At 41.1% G+C, this 19,615-nt stretch overlaps 1 protein-coding gene across 1 annotated transcript; it reads left to right on the top strand.

The window, feature by feature from the left end:
* The first annotated feature begins 246 nt into the window (after positions 1 to 246).
* Positions 247 to 15,856, top strand: valopa (vertebrate ancient long opsin a). Its single transcript, XM_061087275.1, has 5 exons — positions 247 to 610; positions 2,751 to 2,961; positions 9,094 to 9,211; positions 11,575 to 11,808; positions 15,620 to 15,856. The coding sequence occupies exons 1-5, from the start codon at positions 247 to 249 to the stop codon at positions 15,854 to 15,856; spliced, it is 1,164 nt and encodes a 387-aa protein (XP_060943258.1).
* The last annotated feature ends 3,759 nt before the right edge of the window (positions 15,857 to 19,615 follow it).

Below are 19,615 nucleotides of genomic sequence, written 5' to 3'. Positions count from 1 at the left end.
TCGGATCTCTCTCTCTTTGCACTCTCTCTTTTCTCTTTTGCACTTCGGCCGAGGCGGATTCCCAGCACAGCAGAAGTTTGTGGAAGAAGAGTCCCGGTGCGCACAGGATGCTCCGGGGTGCGCAGAGCAGTGAGCGCGGATCCCTGCGAGTGACTCCAAGTGAAGTTGTTGGGATGCAGACGGGCTCTTCTCTCGGTTAGGGGTCACCACCAGGCAGGTAGAGGACAGTCCGGGGGGGGGGGGAGGATGGATACTCTGAGCCTGTCAGTGAACGCTGTGTCCCACACCGTGGCCACGGAGCTCCCCGCCGCCGACGACCCCTTCAATGCACCCATCAAGAACATCGCGCCATGGAACTTCGTTATCCTGGCGGTGCTCATGTTCGTGGTCACCTCGCTGTCCCTGAGCGAGAACTTCCTCGTCATGTTCGTCACTTTCAAGTACAAGCAGCTCCGGCAGCCCCTGAACTACATCATAGTGAACCTGGCCATCGCTGACTTTCTGGTCTCCCTCACCGGTGGAGTAATAAGTTTCCTGACGAACTCCAGGGGTTATTTCTTCCTTGGGAAGTGGGCTTGCATCCTGGAGGGGTTTGCTGTGACTTTCTTCGGTAGGTTTTTACAACTTTCTCACCGCTTTTTTTCTTCAATGCATTGCTGATATAGTGCAAAGATGTAAGACTAATGACATCCCCACATGACGCTTCAGCAGGCTTCCATCACAGCTGAATCAAACATCTGTTCATAAATTAAAACGTCTGAGCGGGAGGTGGCATACAAATTACAAATCTGTCCAACTACAGCTGTTGTCAAAATGGAAAAACTGATCAGTTTCTTAGAGGGTTCTTTCAAATATTTATGCAACACACTATAGACTAACCTAAGACTTTAAGAACATTATCGAATCCCCGAGTTGAGCAGCAACAACACAACATAACTGAAGCTATTCCAGGGTTAAACTTGTTTAATCCACAGAATAGATTTTGTAAATCCTTTCCAGCTTCACACTTTTAAGGTGATTCCCCACAATGCAGCTCTGTAATTGTAATCCGCATTAGCATGGGAAAGTGAAACCAGGGCATGAGGGCTGAGGTGATGGACTTTAGTGTGTGTACAAAGTAAAATGTGTTCCAAGTTGTGAGGATAACAGTGGAAATAGTCTCTGACTCATTGTTAACTTCTGTGAGTCTATGCTGCAGAGTTCCTTGCATCCGATTTTTCTTGCCAGCCTGATGTTTGCTGTTGTGCTGCCATTGTCTGTACAAAAGCCAGAGCTCAGGATCAGTCACAAAGCCCATTGGGATTCCTTAAGGCAGAAAATCAAATCCACATTCGTGACGGTTGTTAGATGCAGTACGGCACATGAAGCTTCCTCACACACTGCGGTGCATGACTGGCCATTAAGTACGTTACCAGCCCATTTCAAACAGAATAAAGACGTCCTCAAAGTGGGATCCAGTAACTTCCAGTACATGAGGAGAGAAACTTGTTTATGTCAAGGCAAACAGGCTCATTATTGGATTTGGTAACAAGGTTTGGGCGATCCTATTTTGGCATCTTAGACAAGTCGACAACAGGAGAATGACACAGGAAGTCACAGGATGTTTTTTGATTACATCAAATTGTCGGATAGACCATCATTTATGTCAGATGCTTGGGAGAATTTGATCATTTTTTGATGATTCTATCAAAATATGATCAAATTACTTTCACTTGTAATAGTTAGTCACTTTCAATAACTTGTAGCATTTGAATGAGACAGACACGCATTACAGATTATATGTACTGAAGCGATGTATCACATGTTATCGCCTTAACATACTGATGCCAGAGGAGGAAAACTGAAACCACACGACACAGAATTAATCTTGGCACATTGACTTAAGGATGTGAATTGTCATGAGGGATCCTGCACTCACTGAATTACCACCCCAACGAACACCATTATGAACGATTCAAGAAGTAGATGAAAACAAATAAGTCAGGGCAAAGATCGGCTGCAGCACACAGCAACAGAGAACATTATCTTGTCATTAGGATGAGAAGCGGTTGCGGCTTGAGAAGAAACCTACTGATGTCAGAGATCGGGGTGAGGAAAGCCTCGTTGATCGGTAACCAATAGGCCAGTGAGGTGTCTTTTGCTTGCTTACATCCACCTTTACTGATTAATACAGTGAAGCTTATTGGGGGGAGTCTTTTTTTCTACAAAGCTCAGATTTGGTCAAAAACATTAACAGCAGTATTGGTGTAAATTTGATTTGCGATTCGTGAACATCCCATAGTGAGTCTTGGGGGCAGACACTGACAGGTCTTTGGTGTGGAAAGATCAGTAATAAACGGGTCTGTGAAAGTGGCTTTTTACCATAATTAAACTGAGCTTATTACGAGGCAGCATGTAATGTGTCCACTTCGGAACGGAAATATTTTCTTTTCACACATTGAGAAATATGTTTGGTTATAAGGGGGACGTGTTAAAGCAGGCAACCCCAGCTGGACAAGTTCTAAAAGATGAAATACAACCACAGTGTGGAGAATCCTTAAGAGATGCAAAAACAGACATTATGTGCTCAAACATTCTGGCTTATGACAGGAAAGAATAGTCTATAGGTGTATTACTGTGTGATGACAAATAAAAAGACAGCATGGATTTTCATAGTTAATAAAAAACTAATTCCGGGTCTTGAAGGTGTTTCTCCTACGGCTGTTTTCTCACTGAGTCTCCACACACTGACCTCCTGCTGTTTGCCTCAGGGATCGTTGCCCTGTGGTCTCTGGCCGTTCTGTCCTTTGAGCGGTTTTTCGTGATCTGCCGCCCCCTGGGGAACATCCGGCTGCAAGCGAAGCACGCCATCCTGGGTCTGCTGTTCGTCTGGACCTTCTCCTTCATCTGGACCTTCCCTCCTGTGCTGGGCTGGAACAGATACACCCTGAGCAAGATTGGAACAACCTGTGAGCCAGACTGGTAAGAAAAACACGTCTTTCCCTATATCTCTGAAACTCACTAGGATCAATCACTGATCCTAGTGACGACGAGGGACAGTCCACAGAACACACACTTTTTCTATCTCCCTGTTTCTTTTTGTTCTTACCACTTGAGAAATTGTCTAAATTAACTGGTGACAGGGAAGTTTGCGGGTTATTGATTTCAGCCGGGCTCTTTTGTTTCTGGAAAGACATATTGCTGTGGAATCTTTCAGGCATCATTTTTATTGCCTTGATCAGCACAAACTAAATTATGTTCACCTTTACAGTATTGAGGTGGCTGCACACAGTATTTTTACTTCTCAAAACACTGGCAGAAAGCTGTCCCCATGGCTCAATACTACAAGGAGTAATTGAGAAAATTTGTCTTCAGGATTTATGGGCCACATCATCCATATGGCAGAACCTACAGTTCATTATTTTTAATCTTAAATTGTGTCCTGACGGAGAAGAAAATGTGCTTTTCGAAAATGTATTCTGAAACAAAGTTTTGCTTTCCTATCTTCCTGAGCCCAGTCCCAGAACACACTCACAGCACCTCTTATAAGATACACTCAGAGAGGGAGGGCTGACAGGAATGGTAAAAACTATGAATACATTTCTTTTATGGTCTATCGTAAAAACCTATTTGGCTTGACTGATCTAAAGCTACAGAATCTGCCTTTGTATTAACAGAACAGGATGATTTAATCATAGCGCTGAGATCAACATCACTAAATCAACTTCTGATTTGTTTCTTGTTGTGGACAGCAGTGTGCTGCTAGCTGTAGCCTTGTCGCTAACACTACCCAGGGGCAAGGCCATAGGGGCCTGAGCACAGCTGCAATCTGATTGGCCCCTGAAGTGTCCCTGTGCAGTCAATCGTTTTTTTTTTTAATATAAGCTAGTCACTTACCAACAGTAAATATGACAATCTGTAAATAATTTCTTTCCTGAAGTACACAATGTGATTGAACAAGTAACAAATATCAACAAACATACAATGATTTGTGGATTTGCTCAAAGCTATAGAGCTAACTGTAAACAAAGCCCCTCTGTTTAAATGATGGCGCCTTTATTGCCCTTGATCAGAACAAATCTTAGATCCACTGCACCAGCAATAGCTGCTTGAAGCATGAGTCATAGTCTGCTTGAACATGTTTCCTGGTAATGACCTTTCTAAAATGAGCAGTAATGAAAATTAATTTATTCTGTTACGATCTAGGCATTGATCAAACAGAAAGGGATCCAGTCTTTGTAAAATTAGCGCCAACATTAAGCTCATTTATTTGTTTATTGCCATGTTTGTACTGGACTTTAAACTTATTTTAAACCTGGTGCTTCACCCAACCTCAAACCCAGAAGAGCCATGCATTCATTATTTCCCTCCCCACACACCTCACACACAAACAGATAAAGGTCAAAGACATTCTCTGTTGAGCCTGTGGCTCAGATATACAATGTTGCTTCAACTGTATTAGCTCAACCTGTGTGAATGTGTCTCATGGACGGAATCAAGAAACTAGTTGGCTGTAACCTTGGCCCTCCGGGTGCCATCTGGGTAATGCTATTTAGCTGCTTTGATCAAAATCAAGCAGATAGGGGGCTGAGAGTTGGCCTCAAGCCCTCTAAAGGCACCATTACTCCAATGAAGCACACAGGGGAGGAACGAATGCTCCAGACTACACAATTAAGAGATCACCTTATGGAGATACTCCATGTGGGATCTCATAGATGACCCAATCCACCTCTGGCTGCACACAGCGTGAGCTCTGTCAGAACATTTGGTTAACAGCCGGAGCTCAAACAGCACAGGTGTGTGAGGAGCGTCGCCACACGCACAAACTGATGCATTTTAAATGCTTCATCTGTGTGCATCATTTTGGCAGAGGCTACATGTGAATATGCAGCAAAAAAACATAACTGGAAGGATTTTGCATGGTGAAGTTGGTGTCAGTGGATTATCAGTAGGTGGCTGCATCCTTGCTGAGGGGTTGGGATACAATCACCACCAGTGTACGGTTGACTCCTAACCCTAACCCTAACCCAATTCCCTGCATGCTTAGCTATTGTGTAAGACATTTATTACAAAAACACAGATGGAAATTTCATCTCAAAATCCTGGAGCTGCTCAGAAACTCTAGCGCACATTATATATAAGAAATGAATAAGGACAAAAGTGAGAAAACAACTGGCAGCATCTCTGAAGCCAAATGGAAACTGTGGTTTGATATGGTGGAGCTCAGTCTGGACTGCAGGAGGTGCAGTGTGAACTATTACAGATGATTTTGTTCAATATTAAAAATGTGGTGTCTGTCACATTTTAATAATTCAATTTATCCTAATTCAGTTTAGTCAACAACAATAAAATGTTATTTTATTTCTGTCTTATTTTGACATCATTCATTTATAATATTTATCTCTTCTAAGAACAGGCTGTCACCATCTTTTCCACGATTCCATTGTATTAAGTTATCATATAAAGACACTTTTTACGTGTTTGTACCAAACCTAAGGTCCAGTAGACTAACTGTGTTTTTTTTAAAAAGATCACAAACTCGCTTTTTACAAACGGAGCCACCCAATCTGTGTCGTTAGATCGTTGTAGAGCAGAAGCTGTAGTCGAGCTGAAATAATCTTGCACTCATTCCGACCAATCGCCTATCAACAAAAAAAATTGCCACACTGTTACCTAAAAGTTACATCAACATTAGTGTAATGTGGTTTGGATGTTTAAAAAGAACATCCTATGATTCCCTTTAACTCATCCTCCGCCAGCCTACCACAATTTCTTCTGGGTACGGAAAGAAAATACCAAGTAGTAACAAATAGAATTAGCGCTGAGATTTCATATCAGAAACAAAGGGATTATCTAACGCAAGCAGTTCTCAGACATTTTTTTTTCAGACAAATTATAATTTGGTTCCAGCACTGGCAGCACCAGCGTAATCGCTTACTGCCATAAGCTCTTAGTGTCTGAATGTGGCCTGCATGCATTTCTCTGTGAAGTGACTTTGATACTTCGGTGTTTACACCTCCAAGTTGTGGTTGTGGTTGTATGAGTGTATTCATCTACTGTGATAACAGTAGAATTACCTCACCTGCGTCATTCTGTGGTTTGATCCAGCTGCTTTGTTGCAGCTTCTTGGGTAATAACCACTTGGTGTGCAGGCTAATCCGTCTTTAACATTTCAACATTTTTTTTATTTTTCAAAGACTAATTCATGGGTTCATGGATTCACGCATATGATAGGCATACAATATCAGGGATGTTTAGGCGACTGATAATTTTGAGTTTGTGAAATGTTGTGCAGCTCTAAATCAAAATCCAGATCTAGTGAATTTAAATGTGGTTTTATAAGATGACTGTTGAACCTGCTGAGGGTCATTCCATTTTTTTAATGGATACAATTGCATGAAGGACAAAGGGAAAAATATGTTCTTAGTTCTTAGTTGTAGAAACATTTACTTGTAGTCTATTAAAAGGTATTATAAACTAATTAGATCCTGTGCTGTGTCAGATGCTTCCTCTTTTCTTCATTCATCCCTGAGATGAGTCGAGACCTTGAGCCTATGGATGCTCACTTCTGTGAGTGTGTGTATATAAGGTGCCTCTACACACTTTGACAGGACAAAAAACAAACTGAAGTCCAATCAGAGGCGATGACAGGGAGACCCGTGAAAAGAGATATGAGTGAAGGGTGAAAGCAGTTCAATACAGAGATTTTCTTTGGGGGAAAAAAACACAAAACCTGCCGTGCTGATCTCTGTGGAGATCACATGTGAGTTGTTAGGGTCACATGAGTGGTAGTATGAATGGGTGTTAAGCTGCCTGGGCCGGGTTCGCAGGACTGAATTGTAAGTGGCTGATGGGCGGTGTTGTGGACCACCTCTTCTTTTTGGTGACCGTTCTACGAAATAGGAGGTGAAACGTGTTCAAGATCCCCCAGCAAGTCCAGTTAGCTACATGTCGCACTTAGAAACACCATGACTGAGAAACTCACAACACACACACACACACACACACAGACACATAAAACTTGCAAAAAGTGAAGGGGTGTGAACTTTCTAAAACCACTCTGTTCACTGCTTCTCCTGTTTCTGTAAGAAGTGAGGATGGTGGCTAGTGTTGTGCAATTTTACAGTTAAAAACAAAAGTTAAGTTCATAAAGATTCAAATGTAGTTATCGCTGTTATGATTTTATAATGTAACCGCTTGAAACCCACCTGGTTCCCTGTCGACATTAGACAGTGACAAGATAACATATAGGAAATTGAGTTCTTCCCGCGGTTGGTCCCTATTAAAACCTTCAACTTTGCCCTGCTTCACTTATAAGACTAAAATATGACAGAGATACTGTTCAGATGTTGTGCTATATATTATAATATGTTTTGGGCTACACAATCACATGATTTCATAGGTAATAATCACTCTAAAAGTACACATTATCTTTAAATCTTTCATTTATTATGAGAGTGTACAACGCTCAAGTTCAGCAGTTTTGATCCTTGATCCTTTGATCCTTTCGGTTCACCAAAAAGCTGAGCACGTTCATGACACAACACAGGCGGTGGCTGTTGTGAGATTTAATGCAGCCAAATAGTATTAAAGGTAATTGAACATATGTTTGTTCACCTAGAATAAATAATCTTAAACATTTTTTGCAGGCTCCTGGTGATGGTATTAAAAAAGGACCTGAAACCCAAGTGTTGACTTTGAGATGTGAAGCAGCTCTGAGCTCTGCAGTGTAAATGAGCAGATTCCGTCAGTCATGCGGGAAGATGTTGAACAGGGGCACAGCAGCCGGTGGTGGGAAGACTTCTTCTTTAAACTAATTATATTTTCTGGGAATTTTTCTGACAGATTTGTCGGGACAGGTTCATGTTATGCACTTCGTCAAACATGACAGTCCAGCTGGAGACAGCGCTGTCGGAGATTATGTAAATGCTGTACACAGACAGTAGCGGCTCATTAAGTTCCTGAATCACAAAGCACTTTAGCCTCCTTATCAAAAGGTGGAGCTGCTGGGAAAAAAGTGTATGAAGGCAACATTTAAGGGAGCAGAGAAATAAAGCAAATGTTCTCAGATTGCCACTGAAATACTATAATCATTTTTAATAAAACTACAGAGAATAAAGGGAGTAAAGGGTGCCATTAGAATCCAGATGAGCAATGAGGAATGTAGACTCCAGGTCCGGAAAGTGAAGCCAATTGTGCCTGAAATGTTTGTTCTCTCAAATGACCAGCAGAGGGCCACTCCACTGGAGTTCTCACCTGATTTATAACGTCAGTAAAGATTTTTTCCTAAAGAGTTCATGGTCTCAATTTCTAGTTTTGAGATTTCTTCACTAAAGCATGACGTTCATTCAGTAAATTATGGTTCAATCAGAATCAAATAGATGGTTTTGACATCAACACCCAAATGCATGTGGTGTTTAGAGTTTCTCTTTTGTAACTAACAGTATAATCCTGCTTGCTCACCTGCATGTTTTTTTTGTTTAGTATTTTTTATCGAACTGTGCAAACAATTATTCATATTGAATTATTATTTAACATACAGTATATGACACATGACAGAATGAGGTGTGAGATGCAGCATCATAAATGTGTGCTCAGCCACACTTCCCTGGTTCAAGAAGGATTAAGGTGCATGCGTGCATCACACACACACACACACTCTTTACAAAATGATTCTGGGGGCTTTTTTTATGACGGTTGTAGGTATTCTAATGAAAATAACATAATTAGACTAAATTACAGGCCTCAGGCCCCTAATTGTGCCACAGACATTTGTCTCAGCTGTGATATGTCCTTTTGTTAAATTAAGTTCAAATGAGGTGCAAAGCTGTCATCACCTCTCCAGCTAGATAAAAGCCTCTGAATAAAAAAATGGCATTTCATAGCCGGGACATTATGGGCCACTTTGTTCTTAAGAGACAATTTGGTATCGATCTTATGCGACTTGATGGAAACGTCCTCATCAAAATCAAGAGATGACAGTCAGAGTCAGAAGGCTACATATCTGTTTAGTAAACATTATTTATTAAAATATTTATGTTGTGATCGCACACACACACACACACACACACACACACAGTGACTGTCTGTGTCCCTGTTCTTGTGTCTGACCAGGTATTCCAGCAGCATGACGGCTCACAGCTACATCATCACTTTCTTCACCACCTGTTTCATTTTCCCTCTCGGAGTGATATTCTTCTGCTACGGGAAACTCCTCCGCAAGCTCAGGAAGGTCAGTTCACACTTTAACACATTTCTGCAGTTTATTTCACAAGACTCTATGCTTTTAGATTAATTACATTTCTCTCAATGTTTTTAAAGACACATTTTCTCTGATAAAGTAAACGACCTGTATTTTCAGTCATGTGGATTTGAAATACTGAATAGCTGCAGCTGACAAATGTATAAATGCTCTTCCCGTGAGTTTACTGGTTTTCATTTTGTCAACTCAATAACTCATTCACTCATCCTAATATCTGCCAGTGGAGACCAAATGTTCATTGATGGTCTTAAAAAACGCCCAGATTGCACATTGGAGCCATTTAATGTGACATAAGGTTTGTTTCATGATTGTTACGAGGCTGGAAGTCCAAATGAGGACAAATTAAACCTACCTTTAATTTAATTAACCGAATGAACATTTTTATGGTGACCCACTGTCAATGGACCCACAAGCTGCGTTCAGACTTGCACCGGGCATTCTCTGGATTCCTGTCTATATCGTTACCTCCACAAAGGAAGTTATGGTTTCACCCATGTCTTCGCAAGGAGGATTTTGCAAAATGTGCTGAACTGATTTGCACCAACATGTTGGAGGGATGGGGCGTAAGGCCAGAGAGAAAACCATTACACTTTAGTGCAGAAAGAGGTAGAAGATTTGTGAAGCATGTCTGTTTCTCTGGTGTATATGGTGTTTGAATTTTTTCCTTTATTTTCCATTATAAGAGTGAGACGTCTAGGATGGTTTGGCCTCGACTCAGTCCTCTACTGAATGCCTGTCTAGTTCATTAAGTGGACTGAGTGGTTCACTAGGAGCTTTATCACCAACAATTAAACAGTGCTGGCCAGTTTAGAGAGTGGCTCTGTAGAGTTGTCCTCTTTGTAAATTCACTGACTGCATAAAAAAATTAAAAACATTAAAACATTAGTATGGCTAAAATGGAGCTTTTAGTGTGATGTGCTCAGGGATGTTGGATGTGTTTTCTTGGGGGCTGCTGGCTGCTTTACCTGTTGGATACTTATCTCTTTCCCTTCCTGGACAGCACTGTTCTTTACATACAGAGTGGTGACTACACTGAGCTATAAATAGACCCAAGGCTTTACATCACATTATATGATAATTATTGTAAGTTGCTTTGGATAAAGCATATTTACAAAGACTGCATTGTTATGAAATTACTCAAACATTGTGGGGGTAATATAAATCAAATTCTGCTCCAATGTGAGTGTAGATATAGTTTTTACCTCAAAACACTCCACCCTAGTGGCTGCAAGGAAGATTGGACATGAGATGTTTTTTGTCACTCTTTGTTATTGTCTGTCGGCACCAGTTAGTCTAATTTCCATCACTGTACATATGTATACCAGCATTTGTTTGAGTTTTGTTTTGTTTTGTGAGAGAGTCGTCCTCTGCTGTGTTTCTACTGGGCCACATTTTGCCTTAAAGCCATTTATACCTTCATTACAACCAGTCTATCTGCCGTGCAGTCGGCCTGCATTGGCTGAAATGAGCCTTCATGGATTTTAACTCAAATCCAGTGGAGCTTTGCTGCTGGTGGCCGTGTTGTTGAGCAGCCTGCATTACACTTACACCAGTTTGCAGTCTGGCAGAAACACTTCCATTCAAGTTGTATGATAAAAAGATTTAGACTGTGAAGAAGCAATGCAAACAATAGGCTTTAAACATCTTCATCAGCTGAATTGATTATACTCAATTTCCAATGTTTTTTGTTTGTTTTTTAACTTTGAACTTTACCTGAGTAGTTTGTTTTGAGAGTAATTGTCAGCTATAGTAGAATACAGATTTGGAGACTCTTAATATACCCTGACACAAAGGTATCAAAGAATATGATATTCATGTTGTACAAAAATGTATAGGATAGATGTAAGCACCTATTCTTCATTTAAAAGAAGTAAAAAACATAAAAGGAAACTGTCGAGGCAGCTGTCGCATCCTCTGCACACGTACTTCCAATGTCTGAGTTTGTGGTCGAGCTGTTACAAAGGCTCAAAACTGAACTGGGACTGAGTTGTTGCAGTTGTTGTGAACGTCACTTGCATCGATGAGTGCCATGCACCGCTGCTACAGAGCCCTGGACGTCTGTTTATTCAAATCTTATTATTATGTGCGTCCAACTCGTACCAAATTAGATTGCACTTTCTTGGGCTCTTATTTATACACATGGCAAGCTGATAAGATGAATAGTTCTTGACCTGAATTCCAAATAGAGTTTTCATGTAATTAATAGATTGAGAGATGGATATTTAATGTTGTGTCAGCCTTGAAACGGCTATGTCTATTGAATCCTAAGAGCTGAAGTGTTGAGTAAGTTAGAAAGTGCTGTTGGGATAGTCATGGTTTTGTGTTTCCTCAAGGTGTCTCATGGTCGTCTGGCCACCGCTAAGAAGCCGGAGCGACAGGTGACCCGTATGGTGGTGGTGATGATCGTTGCATTCATGGTGGGCTGGACGCCGTACGCAGCCTTCGCCCTCCTGGTCACCATTCATCCGACCATCCAAATCGATCCCAGGCTGGCCTCTGTCCCCGCCTTCTTTTCCAAGACAGCTGCTGTCTACAACCCAATCATCTACGTCTACATGAACAAACAGGTAACTTTCTATTCAGTCCGCAGTAGGACCTAGTGTGCTCACTGCTGTATAAGTCTAGTCTCAGCAGAGTATGGCAGGTGGCGAAATTCCTTCCTCTGCCACGGTTGAGACACATCACAGCATGTGTGCAACAGATGAAAGCTGCTGCAGAATACTGAAACGATTGTCTTTTTGGGTTATGTCTGTCAGCTAAATAATCTAAATAATGCATAGTGTGAATAAGGTAAAACTGTCCAAGTATGCTTTCGTTGTTAAGAAATACATTAGCTACCTATGGTATGTGAAAGGGCGCATGCTGACATGTTTTTAGTGCTATCCACCTTGTTTAATTTTGTATTACACTGTCTCGCTCTTTGTCTCAGTCTTGCTGAGACTCTCGCTCTAGGTAATCATTGTTGACAGTGCAAATATAATGGGGCTGTCCATATGTTTCTAGATTCCATTTGAGTCACTTTTGATCATGTAACCACAGAGCAATTGTTTTGGTACCTTCCCTGTAAAACAATCATTCCTTATTTAGAATAAATGTAATTATTTTTTCTGCTGTGAGCTCCCAATGGTGATTACAGATTCATTAACTGTGGATACCAATATCTAAAATAAAGAAAAAAACTCCACGGGGACCGCTAGGAGTGAATTTATTTTCACAATAATTTCATCCATATGTAAATTTCATACAACTCCTGAAGTCCAACAACTAAAACCAAACATCTTGTCAAATGGGGGTCTGTGGTCTGGTTTATGTAGTAAAGACTAACATCTGGCTTAGTATGTTTACAAGCAATTAGGTTAAGGTTTATGTATTAAGATGAACAGAGCGATACTCGTGCAAACAGTCACTCGCTGCTCCACTGCCAAACAGTCGTTGTGTGCAGAGATAGAGCTCACAGTGTCCTCAAGCTAAACTGTGATGCCCTGCGGGTCTGCCTGCTCCTAGAAGACCGGAGCCACTGTCTTAGTGCTGTTGTTGTGTCTCTGGTAAACATGCTGTGTCCAATTTACAGATGTCACATCAGTTTCACTTTACCTTTCGCTGCAGTTTGGCACCACCGTTGTTCAAAGTTCACACGGAAACCCTCTTGAAGTCTCCTGCAAGTTGTTAATGACCTTTTCATGTTCACATGTATTACTCACCATTCACACGTTGCTCCACTGTCGGTGGCAAGTTTTCACCGTGCATGCCTGGTTTTATTTGTTTCAATAGGATTCTATACGTTCCTGTCAGAATAGAGAACATTCTAACTGTCAAAGCCAGTTATGATTAACATGTATGTATGTGAGACTTGCCCACACTACAGTTTTAGAGCAATCTATTTTTAGAGTCCAGCTACAGTACATGCACTGTATATGTGCTTGGCAAACTGCCATATTAACACCCCTCTTTCCAGGGAGCAGGACAGAATCTGCATGTCCATCTGACTGCCCCACTTCTGAGTTGCACTCACTTTTAAATGGGTCATCCACTAAGACAGCCACTTGATGTAAATAAGGACGGGTTCTGGGTTATACAGAGCCCCTGCTGCTTCAATCAATCTGCTGGTGCTCATGGAGGTCACCTGACATCTAGTGCATGATCGCAATACTCCTTTCCATCTCTTTGACTCTCTTCATATCTGGCATTAACACTTGAGTTGTCAACTTATGATCAGGTCACTTGAGACGGATGTTGACGTCCGGTCTGAACAGGGCCTGTGAGTAACGTAACAAGGCGAGGGGAACCAGAGTATCAGGGGATTTCCATGATGCATGACCACAGCTACTTGAAGTAGCAATATCCGAGGATTTTCTGGGTCAAAAGGTCAAAGGTAAAGGAGTTCTTTTAGAAACAAGCTGTTTACTTCTAATAGTATTCTTTAAAACCCATGTCACTTGAGGATCAGATTCCTTGGTGCTTCACCATCGGATCAACATCAACAGACGCAAAATGCCTAAAAATAGAGCATGTGACAAAATAAAGAAATTCTTAGAAAATGTATAAATTGATTTGTATATGATACTGATTTCCTGCTGCTGGGTAACAGCCACTAAAGAGACTGACACCTTCTTCAGGGGTGAGTGGAGACCAAACCAGAGCAAAAAAGAGTGAATACGTCTCCACATTCTGTGTAAATTGGCCGTTGTCAACATTAGAAGGTCATACAGTGTGTCAACAAATGCAGATTTACGGTTATGATTCTAATAGTGAAGGTTTTGTCAAATTATAGTGATCCTTTATTTCTCTTTAGTTTGTACTGGTGGCAACTACTGCACTGCATCCTTTTCGAGTTTCACATTAATATCACCACCTTTCATATTTACGACCGTGTTCTCTGTGCAGGAGTCTTTTTATAAAGCTGTTATTCAAAGGTTTACGAAGTAGGAGATGTTAGAGGTTTAACATCACATTTATGGTCCAAGAGTGATCTAAGTACCCCTCTGCTTGTTTTCATGAGGGTAACAGAGGAGTTAATGCAACACTTTGAAAATGATTACTGGCTTGAGGGGAGCAGTTTGGAGGCTTGCATGTTGAATTAGACAGGTCACTAAGGGTCAGGAATCAGGATTTTCCCCCGGGGCTTTACAGAGTGGGGACTTCAGCACGGATAAAGGTCAATTAGTGTTTTTTAGATTAAAAGTAATGTGGAAACAAATGATTGTGGGGCTATTAGTGAGGACCACTTGACAATGGCTGTCTTCTTCCGAGAACAGCTTTAGACAGGGAATCATTGTCACTGCCTATTGTGTTTTTGTGTCAGAGAGGACAGTGCAGACAGAACTACATGTTGTGTAATATTATTAATTGTGATGTGCGATTTATTTTTTCAGGAATGATAAATGATACTAATCACCCAAGTTAATCAAAGCTCTGCATGCTTAATGCACAGACTAAAGATGTACTGGTACAGGTTCAGACACCTGGACTTATCGGCCAATACTGAGTACCAATCCGATACCGGTGCCTTCAAAAAAATGTACAATATCAAGTATTTTAATACAGTAGAAACCAGGTATAGTGATCATGGACATTGTGATAAGCCATCTTTATGGATCAAAGAGTTTGGGACAAACATATTATGATGACCGGTGTTGATATTGTGATGTTATTTCAACAAATCAATGTTGAAAATGGTCAGAGACATCGGCTGAGTCTGTGAGTGTGTCCGAGAGAGAGAGAGAAATGAGCAGGTGTGTGTGTGTGTGTGTGTGTGTGTGTGTGTGTGTGTGTGTGTGTGTGTGTGTGTGTGTGTGTGTGTGTGTGTGTGAGTGTGTCCGAGAGAGAGAGAGAAATGAGCAGGTGTGTGTGTGTGTGTGTGTGTGTGTGTGTGTGTGTGTGTGTGTGTGTGTGTGTGTGTGTGTGTGTGTGTGTGTGTGTGTGTGTGTGTGTGTGTGTGTGTGTGTGTGTGTGTGTGTGTGTGTGTGTGTGTGTGTGTGTGTGTGTGTGTGTGTGTGTGTGTGTGTGTGTGTGTGTGTGTGTGCGCGCGCGCGCAAGCATGCGTGAGTGCGCAATGTAACCTTTCCCTCAAGTTCCAGGACTATTGTACAGAGGCTAGGCAATTAACAGCTTATGGTTATTATTTTGGCCCGGGAAAAACGTGATCACTATAAGCGGTTTCTACTGTAAATAAATTTGCGTTCATTTCCATGTATTGGAAGTGTTTCCGATGCTGGTATCAGTATAGGAACATCTCTAGCGCAGAAGCATAAGCTCAAGTTCTGATTAACTAAAACTGACTGTTGTATGTGCTTTAAACATACCTAAAATATTGTGATCACAAATTATTTCTAACGTGTTTCAATCTCATTGTTCATAATCCACATTCTTTCTGCCCAGTTCCGGAAGTGCCTGATCCAGCTCTTCACCGGCATGGGGACCATTCCCGACAGCAACATAAACCAGACCTCGGAGCGACCAGGAATTACCGCAGAGAGTCAAACAGGAGAAATGTCAGCAATAGCAGCCCGCATCCCTTTGAGCGGCAATGCATCACCCAGGTCTGACGATTCCCCGACCGACTGCGGCTCGTTTGCCCAGCTGCCCATCCCAGAGAACAAAGTGTGTCCCATGTAACACACCCAATAGGCGTTCTCTTACTGTCTACTCGCCCTGAGAGCCCATAGTAACCATCTGTAACCTAGATACAGTGTGTTTCCAAAAAAACTGTTAGACAGTAACAGAACTTGGGGAGATGGACAGTGAAAAGCAGTCAGCTATTGAAAGGTTTTCAAAGTGGATGGATCAGGCCCATTTTTTTTATGTCAAGTATAAATAATGAAGGACAGAGACTAAACATAAAAGAAGGGTTTTGTGCTCTAGCATGTTTCAGTTGTTTGTTCAATGTTTGACTTAAAAAGGCACAACAGCTAGGACAAGAAGGAAACGTACCAACAGAAACGCTCTGAGCTTTATCCAGAAGTTATCTATGTAAATATTTGCTTGCTGGACACGCGCTTCTGTCATAATTTTGGAGAATCACTTGAATGTTCTCGTGACCATTATTACAAACCTGCCCGTGTGTATCATCAGAGGACACTTGATTCGACTTGATAGCGTCAGCCTTCATATCCTCGTGAAAAAAAGAGAGACTGCTAAAAAATGCAAACCTTGACATCAGTTAGTATAGGGCTAGCCAGTGTTTTTTTTTTTTCAAACTCCACAATGCATCCAGCCTTTCATCTCATCCTCGCCTTCTCCTTTGAAGCCCTGTGATGGCACTTGCTGAGAAAGCGTTGTTTTTCTATGCTGTTTCAGTACTTTGGCAGCGCATCCTCATTCATCTCTGCTCGTCAAGAGGATGCAGCAGCCTTTCTGAATTCGGATACTTTTACTTTACTTTAGTCCTGCGTGGACTAGTTTGTGTCAAAGCTTTCATCTTTAGGGAAGATGGTCAATGGGACTTTGAGATGCCAGTCTCCTGTTGTCTCTTTCGCAGTTGTAGTAGGACAACATATTTATGAAGTGCCAGCAGGGGATAAACAAACACACAGACATGCACACAACTAAGTAGCACAGCACAACACAAACACATGAACACACACAGATTGCAATTCACTGCCTTTATTACAATAAGCTCTCTAAAGGCACTGTGAAGATGATAAAGCAACAATAAATATCTTAGCACAAGAGTATCAAACAAAGAAGCAATGAGTATTCCCACCATTAGCACAGGTCAATAGCAATATAAAAGCTAACTATGGTCACACAGTTGAACACTTCACCGTTAGCTACAGTAGATGTAGCAGTGACTTGTAAAATGTCTTCTTGACTTTGTGGTGCATGTTTGTTCACTATTACTGGATATTTGTCAAAACACTGTTGTACTCTCTATGCTGCACAGCGATTCACTGTGTTGAAAAAAGTAGCACTATTGTGTCTGTCTGCCATGAACTAAGTGTGTGTTCTAATCATGTCCGGCCACTCTGTCTGGTAGAGGTGACATTCAGCATCTTTTGAGCATCAATGCGTCTGTGTCAAACTAAATGTGATGCCTAATGCTGTGAAGCATAACAACATGAGGCCATGGTGAAGACAACTGCCAAGTCAGCTTCTATGTCACAGATGTTTTTCCCAGTATTAAGAGCTAATATTTCATCAACGCTGTTTAGTTTTTAATTTCAAAATGACATGTTTTTGACATTTTCGGAACATAAACATGCACTTATCATTATTTTAGTAATTGCTAAATGCTTTTGTGAAAGGGTTGATCATGTTGGTAAAATCCCTCTCAGCAGTGTTATGCTAAAAGGACGAGTTCCTCTTTGGTTTCACAGCTGCACCCCGACTGTATGGTTCAAGCTCACTTGTCTTTTCAACCCCATGTTATCAGCAGGTAATAAGCTACCTGCTCAGATGTAATGGCGAATAGGCTGTGCCTCAATTTGCATTCTCCCATAACAAGTATAGCAACATGCAGTGCATATTCCCTGATGGTGTATTCATTAAGGCAAGGTCACACATACGCAAATGTTTCAGTGGCTAACCTTCGCCAGTCGTTCACTTCCAATCTGTGTGAGTGAGGTGAATAAAACATTTGTTTCCTGTGGTGAAGCAAATCGTTGCATGGCTTCATGTGGTGTTCAACTTTGGTGAACATTGACCTACAATATTCACTTTGCAATTGTCTATATGTGAGCAGGCTCTACGCGTCAAACAGTAGAAATGAGAAACACTGGAAATGTGCCATCTTGGCCTCCCATCTTAGGGACCACCAAGGTGGTTTTAAATTTGTGAAAAATAATGGCCAAGAAAGGATACATGAGCGCAGATGGCGTTGTAATTTCCATTATCACTTAAAAATAATTGTTTGACTTTCTTGTACCATTTTAAGTCAAGTGAGCAAAGCAGTGGGTAGATATTTTGACAGAAGAAAATCACTGTCAAACGTTGCGATCACCGTTTCCAGGAGGTACACAGTTTATGAGATTGAATGAACTTTTGCAACTGGCTAGTGAATAAAGTTTTGATTATGTTCTCAAAACTTAGTTAAAATCAAAATAAAAACATGGATTTTTAGATTAACTTGAATAAGATGGCCAAAAAAATGACTGACAAAAAGCTATTTTCCGGTTCTCTGTATATGAGAGTAAGATGAAAACTGCTTGCTTACACATTAGCCATAATTATCTAATATGGTGGCACCGCCCTACAAAAATGTATGAATTCCATTTGTTTTTTTACTATGCCGAGCTTTCAACAGATATTGTTGCATACAAGATAATGTCTATATTCCAGTACGGCCATATTTTGTGTTTTAACATCAATATTACATTCAACCTCTTTCAAATTTGCAAATGGACAATCAAAAGGTTATTACCTGATTGTTTGGTAAATACAACATGTTAAGGCAGAATTTGCTAACACTTCATGTGTTTCTTGGTGCAGCTGACAAACACAATATGTATCAACATTTTTGTATTTGACCTGCGACCAATCAATAGACGTGAAAAAGCAAGGCATAAAACTGACTATGAAGTGTGGCTTCAAATGGTTTGTACTCTGACCTCTGCTGTAAGGTCAACTAAGTGTCATGTCATAAATGTAGATTTAACATGGAGTTATTGACTGAAAAGGTTAATGTGTGGACATGAGCTCAGGTAAGGAATCCTGTGGTTGATGATCTCCCAGAGAGCCAACGGCTTCATCCAAAAATGAGCAGCAGCACAGAGCCAGAAAACACACAACATGTGAACTTAACAAGCAACCCATCAATACAGTTCCTGTAGTAACAGTCAGGCTTTCTGTGTGGGACAAAGTTCAAGAAATTAGTAGCACAAAACTTTCGAATCCACCATGCTACATTATTACTTAAAATGTATGTAGGTTGATTTATATGTGGATGACATGGCCATGTCTTGCTGGACAATCGACAACCACAGTAAAGCAGACCTAAACTAATGTCCAGTCATCAATATTTTATACGGTGTCATAAAAATTTTGTGTTTAAATGTCCTCAAACTCCATCTTCCTTATCAGAAAGTTGCACTTAACTGCTCCCCAGCCTCCCCACCACCTTCACACACACACACGTACACTTGTCTTGTTGTAGATACAGTAGGTGCGTTGGGGGCTTTTGGAAGCAATGACTTCACCTTGAAGATCAGACAGGATATAAATCAAACAAAGCTGCCAGTGTGTTACATTTCGGTGGAAGGAAAACAGACTGTGCTGCATGCTGATAAAGGGGATGAACACTTCCTACATGTATAGATGGGTTAAAGCTCCTATTTCTCACCTCCTCACCCTGAATATCAGGCAACTCTGCCCGTCTGTTGTATTGTACTTACAAAGGCATGTCAAGACTTGTTAAGCTGTACGTTTTTGTGTCATGAG

Source organism: Limanda limanda, chromosome 15, assembly GCF_963576545.1.
Source record: "Limanda limanda chromosome 15, fLimLim1.1, whole genome shotgun sequence".
NCBI classification, from domain to species: Eukaryota; Metazoa; Chordata; class Actinopteri; order Pleuronectiformes; family Pleuronectidae; genus Limanda; species Limanda limanda.
The sequence above is the reverse complement of the archived record's forward strand: the minus strand, read 5'-3'. Positions and strand labels throughout refer to the sequence as shown.